We start from the raw sequence: 8,812 nt of genomic DNA, 5'->3' as shown, positions 1-8,812 counted from the left end.
ATCTAACAAAAATTTCTGGGAAATTTTTTTAACAGAAGCTAGGCACAAACTAATATCTCACACATTCTATAAAGATTAGGTCAAAATAGGTACATGACTTAGATATAAAAGGAGAAATCATATGTAAATTAAAGGAACAAAGAAAAATTTATGTCAGGTCTAAAGATAAGGGGAAATCTATAACCAAACAAGAGATAGAATATCATAGAAAAAGCAATGGATAATTTGGATTATATAAAATTTTAAAAGGCTTGCACAAATAAAACCAAAATTAGAAGGAAGGCAGAAAACTGGGTGGGGGGTTGGTAGGAATTCCACAGCAAGTTCCCCAGATAGAGAAGTCATTTTTCAAATACATAGTGAGCCAAATTTAGTTTTATAAGAGCCATTCAACTGATAAATGGGTAAAGCATAAAAACAGTTTTCAGAAAAAAGAATTTAAAGTTATCTCTAGTCATCTGAAAAAACAATTGCTCTAAATTACTATCAATAGAGCAAAACAAATTATATAACAACTCTGTGATACTACCTCATTCCCACCAGAAGTGATAAATACTGGAAGTGATGAGTAAAATTGGCATATTAGTGAATTGTTGGTGGTGTAATGAACTAGTCCAACCATTCTGGAGAACAATTTGGAATTATGCCCAAAGGGATATAAAATTGTGCATGCACATCCTTGTGTCCTAAAGAAATCAAAGAAAAAGGGAAAGGATCCAGATGTAGAAAAAAATATTTATAGCAGTTTTTTTTTAAGTGCCAAAGAAATTTAAGTTGAAGGGATGCTCATCAATTGGAGAATGGCTGAAAAAGTTATGGTATATAATTATAATAGAGCACTATTGTGCTGTAAGAAACAACAAGCAAAGTGCTTTCAGTTAAATTTGCAGTGACTTATATGAATTGATGCAAAGTAAAATAAGCAGAACAAGGACAACATTGTATACAGTGGCAGTAATACTGTAATATAATTAACATAAACTACTCCAATCAGTATGATTATCCAAGATAATTCCAAAGATTTCAAGATAAAATATGCTAGCAAACCCAGAGAATTGATGAACTGAGAACAGAATGAAGAATACTTTTTTTTTAAATTTATTTTATTTTTCTTTGGTGTTTTGTTTTTCAATATGGCTAATAGGAAAAAAAAATTTAATTTTTTATTTTTCCCCAATTGCATTTCTTTATGAAGATTTTGAGTTCTAAATTCTTGCCTTATCCTCATCCGCACCACCTGCATTGAAAAAGCATGCATCATTCCAAATTGCTCTCCACAAGTTATTTCACAAGTCCACCAACAACATATAGCTCTCCCCTCCCCCTCTGTACATATATATATATATATATATATATGTATATATGTATGTAAGCTATATTAGCTATACACCTTCTTGAAACAATCTAAGTCATTGTGTAGAAGACTTGGTTATGCACTAAGGATCTTGTATAAAAGGGAGGGGCTATCTTAGAATATATTAGATAAACTGAGGATTTGGAAGTTCAGATGAAGAGTTCATAGCTGAGATGGAAAAAAATTTGCAAGACAACTAATGAAAGGAGAATGAAAAATTAGGACTTATTTGTGGCAGAGAAAGTTGATATTGAAAAAGGTTTGATAAAGAAAAAATGTCCTAGAACATTTCAGTATGGAAACCAGGCTGATAACAGTGCACTAGTTATTCAACACTCAAGGGAAGTCCGGAGAAAAGTTCTGCTTTTTTCTCTGCTTTCCTTTCTGGTAACCATCTATTCACTATAATATAAATTGCAGTTATTCCAATGTTTCCCGTAACCTGAATTTTTCCTCAACCACAAAAAAAAAGACAAAAATGCATTAATATAAATTAAAACAGAGGCTCTACCTAAATGTTCAAAATTTTCCTGAGAGTCTGGAGTAATTGTGATAGAATCTACAACTTTTAGTCTTTAAATACACTCCCTAAAGCTGAAAAAGAGGGAATTATATAGACCTTAGGGATGGTTATATTACTTTTAGGCTTTAAATGAACTAATTATTATAATATTTATTAAATTTCATTTTGCTAATTTTAGTTCCTAATTCCAGCTCAATAAGATCTTGATTCTGTCAACTATAGTTTTCTATAAAATGTTTCTAAAAGCCATTGATAACAATGTTGAATAGGATAGGAATGAGGAAACCTTTGTAAATATATTGTTTCACACCAGCATCAGTAGTCCCTGAGCTTGGACAAGCACCAGTGGTACCTCTTTTCTGGTTATGAAATCTGGTTACAAATCAAACTTATTTCATTGTTGCTGTTTCCCCTTTATTGTTAGAGCTACAATTCAATACATAGCATTGCTAAAAATATTTTGATTTGTTCACACTAAAGTGGGCCTCCTACAAGAGATCTCTTGGCACATAAGTGTCTTGTTTCCTTTCTCCAATAAAATAAAGATTTTTGTTTGTAACCACCACTTTGGTTTTATTTTGTTTTGAGATTTTATTGTGACTGAGTTCATCCAGAGGATAAGCTATAAAAGATTATTGTTATGTCAGGTTGAAGGCACATAGCTTGCTTGCTAGATTTTAGCTCTAGAAAATAGGGTGTCTCCTAATAGTAAAAAGAGAGGGATGATCTTAGCATCAGGATCCTGAAATTTCCCCTTTTTGGCCAAAGTGAGGTCATTTTCTTGAGGGGACCCACTCTGGAAGTATAGGATAGCTAAGAATGAAGAGGGAGAAAATGTCAATACACACTGGAATCAAGACCTTCAAAGGGAAGAAGAAAAAAACAAACCAACCCCAAACTTAAAGACTATATATATATATATATATATATATATATATATATATATATATATATATATACTCAGCCCTCATCCAGAATCTTGGGAAAGCTGTCTTTTCTGGATCTTGGCTGCTTCTGGGTCTGTACTAGACAAAATTTGATTGGGGTTCTGTCATTCATTCAGGAGTAGGGACTTTCTTAAAATGATTCAAAAGTCCAGAATTACAAAATTGGAAAGTGTCGGAGTAGTCAGTACTGATTGATCAGTAGATGCCAGGTTTCAGATTAGATATATGGGCTGCTTAAGATGTATAATTATGAGAAAACTACTTGCATCAATCTTTGAATCTGAGTTTCTGGTCAGCATAATATAGGTCCTTGCTTAAGTGTCTCTAAATAGCACATAAAGAAGGTCCAGGTTCCTAGCCATGCAGGGCTAGATTTAAATAATGCTAAGTAAGGTGTTTTTTTTTTCTTGAAAATTTATATATATCAACAAGTGATCCAATATATGCCAAAATACACATTTCTTTATAAATCATGCTGAGAGAAAAATCAGAATAAAAGGGGAAAAACACAGGGGAAAACAAGTAAACATAGCATGTATTGATTTACATGCAATCTCTATAGTTCTCTTTCTGGATGCAGATGGTGTTTTCTATCCCAAGTTTATTGGGATTGCTTTCAATCACTGAATCACTGAGAAGAACCAAATCTTTCATAGTAGATCATAGCACAATCTTGCTGTTACTGTATAGAATGTTTTTCTGGTTCTGCTTATTTTGCTCAGCATCAATTCATAAAAATCTTTCCAGGACTTTCTAAAACCAGTTTGTTCATCATTTTTATAGAACAATAATATTCCATTAAGATGTTTTTTTTAAATGAATCCATAATCATAACTACATTAAGTCACATTACAATTAATATCAAGTTACAGATTAACTAATCTTGAGAAGAGGGATTCACATGTCACCATGATAAGCAAGAAAAAATTTTAAAATAAACATTGTGAAATAAATAATCAATGCAATATAATGATTATCACTAATATTAATTAACATCAAGTATTCTTATATTCCAGTGACCCTTTCTCAAACCTATTTAACCAGCACATTTTGAGACTCAGATGTGTCATATAGTTATCTAGTCCCTGGACATCTTTTCTTGGATAATAAGAGGCTCTGCTTCTCTAGTTCCAAATTTAGAGGTTCCTAGACAATTCTGCCTTAATATAATTTGGTACAAATTAAATTTTATTCTCCAAATTTGAATCTTAAGAGAATCTCATTTTATATCTTATTTGCTGTTTCTTGTACTTCATACAAGAATTTGAAAAAAAAAATTATAAAGTTCCAACTCTACTGCCTTTTAAAATCATCAAATACTTTAGAAAATACTTTTTTTTAACCATTATCAATACAATTTATGTGTAAAATTCTCAATCCAATTTTGAGAATTTATTACTAAAATATACTCATTTCCTGACAGAATTTCTGAATTTCTATGACAGAAAAATTTGGAAGCCAATCATATACATATGCATATAGCTCCTAGAGAAAAGTCTAATATTTCTTTCTCAAAATTTATAATTTCATTTATTTTGAACTTTCACATTACATCTTTATTTTATTACTTTGTCTAATTATTTCCCCTTTAAGAAGCTATCATCCCTATATTATATTTGGCCATAAATATAGGTTAAAATTGTAACATGTTCACACCCATATAATATTCTAGATTCAGAAATGTTCCAGTATCAATCTATTTTTTAATATTATACTTATACTTTAAAAACATCTTCCATTTCAGAAATTTGCTGCAAAAAAAGAGACATAGTTCCAACAATGGCATATATCTTAACGGAGAGAAAAAACTCCCTTAGTTCTGTTTGATTCCATGTTTGAGTCATATCTGATACCCAATCATGTAGTGACAGCAAAGTTTAGGATTAACCACGGGGGAGAAATTTCTTTTTCAGAAAAGAAATGATATAATAAGGAAATAGAGTCAGAAGGATCCTACCTTAGGCTAGATCAAGATCATCCTCAAACTTTTTCCTATGTTACAGTAAATGCCATTTGCTACTACTGCCTTTATGACAATTCAGACAACTATCCCAGTCACCAAAGCTCAAAACAATAGTAAATTATAATTCCAAGAATTTTTTGTTTAAATAACAAAATTTCACTAGCCACAACTTAGGGCTTTATTGTCTTGTCTGATGTTTCTCTAATAGTTAACATTTCATTTATCCTTATAAATGAAAAACAACCATATTCTGGGACTTCAGACATAGAGAAAATACTTGAGAATTGACTTATCAATATGTTGAAGCTACATTTTTAAAACTTATCCACTTTCATAATAGCCCAAAATTTTCAAATGAAAAGTTGCTACTTATTGTTTTTATAAGAACATATATCTATTATCTTCAACAAAAAGAAGATCTAATTCAGTTCCAATTGATCAATGATGGACCGAATCAGATACACCCAGAGAAGGAACACTGGGAAATGAGTGTAAACTGTTTGCATTTTTGTCTTTCTTCCCAGGTTATCTTTACCTTCTGAATCCAATTCTTCCTGGGCAACAAGAAATTTGGTTCTGCACACATATATTGTATCTAGGATATACAATAACACATTTAACATGTATGGGACTGCCTGCCATCTAAGGGAGGGGATGAAGGGAAGGAGGGGAAAATTTGGAACAGAAATGAGTTCGAGGGATAATGTTGTAAAAAATTACCCATGCATATGTACTGTCAAAAATTATAATTATAAAATTAATTTTAAAAAATTTAAAAAAAGAAAATATAACCATCAAACATTTAACAGTTTTCAAATATCTATTTTTATCACATCCTTTTAAAAGCCTAATTCATAATCTAATAGCATCCAGATTAAAAAGTTATTTTGCTTAACAGCATTTCTATTAGAATGGTCTCTCAAATTTCACAATTTAAGAGAATTTAGAAATACAATAATAACACAAAACAATACCATGTATTTAAAACATGAACATAATTTTAAATATCAATTCAGTTAATAGCATTTCCAAATTATCCCAAGTAAAAATCATTACCCTAAAAATTTTGGCATTTTAAATCTACTTTAAATTTATCAGATATGGGACAATTACATTCAACTAAAGAAATTATAATAACACATGGCTTAGCACTTTACAATCATTACATGATCCTCATAACAATCCAAGGAGGTGGGTACCATCCTTGTTATTATTCCCTTTACAGATCAGAAAATTGGGACAAACAGGTAAGTACAAGTTTAAAAGTAAGGAATCTGCAATTTGGAGATCCAGGTTCAAATAACTTTCTAGTAATTACTCTCACTCCTATAAGCCTCAGTTTCTTCAGGATGATCTGACATGCTTTTTTCAGCTTTATGATCCTAACTGCCCTTTGAAATATAGGTTACATATTGAACATGTATTGGTCAACCTGCCATCTGGGGGGGAGGGGAAGGAGGGGAAAAATTGGAACAAAAGGTTTGGCAATTGTCAATGTTGTAAAATCACCCATGCATATAACTGGTAAATAAAAAGTATTTAAAAAAAAAGAAGAAGAAATATAGGTTACAATGGGTGAGTGGCTTTTTCTTGACCTAGTGAGTACTTAGGTAGGACTGGTCACTTATTACTTGGAAAAATGAATATTCAGCAGGCCTCTAGAGAGAATTATCTTGGTGCCTTCATTGTTGATACTGTTTAAAAAAAAAAAAAAAGATTAATTGAACATAATTTGCTCTAACTGAAGACCCTGGCTCAGAGTAACTGCCACTTCCCTTTTTAAAAAGTGCTCAGACAATATAGTGGATGGCAGCAAGTTTTGAAACTTAAGATGTTGTTTAACAAGTTAACTGTAAAGTACATACATATTCTTAATAATTCCCAGGATTCCTCTCCCCTCCCCTCCCCCAATTTGCCTTAGACGATTTCCTACCTTAAGCTCTTTTATAAAGTGCTAATGGTATACTTCATTCCCCCCCCCCCACACACACACACACATCATGGTGTTTCCTTTTTCCTCCTTTCTTATCTCCACTAACACATCCTGCTAACTTTGGAGTCCAGCAGCAAATTTCAGTTGTTAGGAAGTAGCTGTTTCTTTAAAAGGACAGCACTCACTGAATGCAATTTCTTTCAAAAGGGGGAGGAGGTTGAGGAAAAGGAACGGGAACTAAACTGCCTTTGATAACTGTCTACTCTTTCCTTCTCCTGAATGCAGTTTTCGTTAGAGTGGTCCCCTCCCCCAGTACTCTGAATTCAACCTACGTCTTTCCTTTCCAATACGTCTATTTTCCTAGAAAAAAAAAAAAAAAAATCTTTCTGGTTTTATCTCCTCGCTCACTTTATCTTCCTAATCCATCATTCTGGCTCTGGCTCAGCCTCCACTGCTTTTGTCTCCAATGTCCCTCCCGGGCTCTCTCCAGATTTCCCTGTGTTCAGTTTGCAACCTGATCTCCCATTTCCTGGTAGCTTCTCTTAAAGAGGCAGCAGTCAAGAAGAACAAAGGCTATTGTTTTATTTCCTCGTTTAGATTTTTCATCCCTAAAAGACCATCCCGGGTTTCTTTTTACCCTTGCATTGGCGCTTGGGGAAGGGAGGGGAGGGGGGAAACCTCCACCACTCATGCATTTTAAACGTAGCTTACTAGAGACTAGGCTGGTAACGTGTAGGTGTTTTAATAAATCCTGTAGTTTCCTAATGCAAAAAAATCAAAATGAAAATCAATGTGACATTTAAAAATATCTGTTACTTTTACTTATGTGATGCCATCATTCGCACAAAATTTAAAAAAAAAATCTTAGAGCATAAAGGGTTGCCAAGTCCGTATTATTTTTTATTTCCTTTGCTGGTTTCCTTATTTCCTCCTCTTCCCCTCCCCCCAGGGATGCATCGGCCTTTCGAAGTTAAAGGCTGGCCACCCTCCTTCCTCTTAGTTTCAACACTTTCACCTGTTTTATCGGCAGCCCCTCCCCCACCCTCCACCTACTCCCCCTTCCCCCCCCCCCCCAGTCTCCCGTCCTGCATTTATTTCCCCGATGCCTGGCTGTAACCTGAGCTTTTATTTCCTGGTGGCTCCTTTAAGAGGCAGAGCTCTTTGCTGGGAATTCACGTCAGTTTCAGCACCGAAACTCTCAAGATCAATGAGCATAGAGGTTTCTCAGTTCGCCTTTCAGTTTCTCTCTTCCAGGAAGGAAAACATTAAGAGAGAAGGAGGGAGAGAAGAGAGGAGGAGGAGGAGGAGGAGAAAGAGGAGGAGGGAGGGAAGGAAAGGAAGGAGGTAGAAGGAAGAGGAGGAGGAGGAGGAGGAGGAGGGGGAGGAACGGACGGACAAGCCAGAGAGGAGAGAGAGACCCAGATAAACAGTCTCATCCAGCAGACAAGCTCCAAGCCGACCAAAATACCGCTCCCTGCGGGTCCCCTGACCCCGACTCTGCTTTCTCCCTTCCTCGCCCCGACCGCCGCTTCCCAGCCTCCGGAAAAGGACTGCACGGCTGCCTCTTCTGCGGGAGGGCAGGAGCCGCAGGATCTCCGGGATTTGGGTTTTTCTGGGGGGGTGGGGGCGGTGATGAAGATGGTAGAAGAAACTTCTTAAATGATCGCATCTGGCTGGCTGCTTGGAGGATTTCTGGGTTGGGGAAGAGGAAAGGAAAGTGGAAAAAAACTGAGAACTTCCTGATCTCTCTCGCTGTGAGACATGTCTGAGACTCCTGTTCAGTGTACCATTAAGGTAAAGCTCCTTTTCCCCCTCCTCCTCCTCCTCCTCTTTCCTCTTCCTCCTCCTCCTCTTCCTCCTCCCTCCATGTTTTAAAAAGAAACCTTTCGGCTCGACCCCGGGGTGGGGGGCTGGGGGGGGGATCGTTGCTTCTTTCTTAAAAGTGGGTTTGTTGCAGTTTATTCTATTCGCGATCGATCTCTGGGGCTCGGGGGAAGAAGATGCAGCTTGCAGTCTATACCCTTTAATTTAACCTTGCTGCCCTCCCCCTTTCCTCTCGTGTTTTCGCTTCCTTCCCCCCTCCCCTTTTTTT

General features: G+C 35.4%; 1 protein-coding gene across 2 annotated transcripts in view; it reads left to right on the top strand.

Annotated features, from left to right (window-relative positions):
* Positions 1–7,886: 7,886 nt before the first annotated feature.
* The window catches only part of ETV6 (ETS variant transcription factor 6), a 298,560-nt gene continuing 297,634 nt past the window's right edge, over positions 7,887–8,812 (top strand). For both annotated transcript variants that reach the window (XM_074269166.1, XM_074269165.1), the window contains exon 1: positions 7,887–8,514. In XM_074269166.1, the coding sequence (XP_074125267.1) occupies positions 8,482–8,514 (33 nt within the window). In that variant the 5' untranslated portion in view covers positions 7,887–8,481. The remainder of the gene's footprint in view (positions 8,515–8,812) is intronic.

This window comes from Sminthopsis crassicaudata, chromosome 5, assembly GCF_048593235.1.
Source record: "Sminthopsis crassicaudata isolate SCR6 chromosome 5, ASM4859323v1, whole genome shotgun sequence".
Lineage (NCBI taxonomy): Eukaryota > Metazoa > Chordata > Mammalia > Dasyuromorphia > Dasyuridae > Sminthopsis > Sminthopsis crassicaudata.
This window is presented reverse-complemented; position numbering and strand designations above follow the sequence as displayed.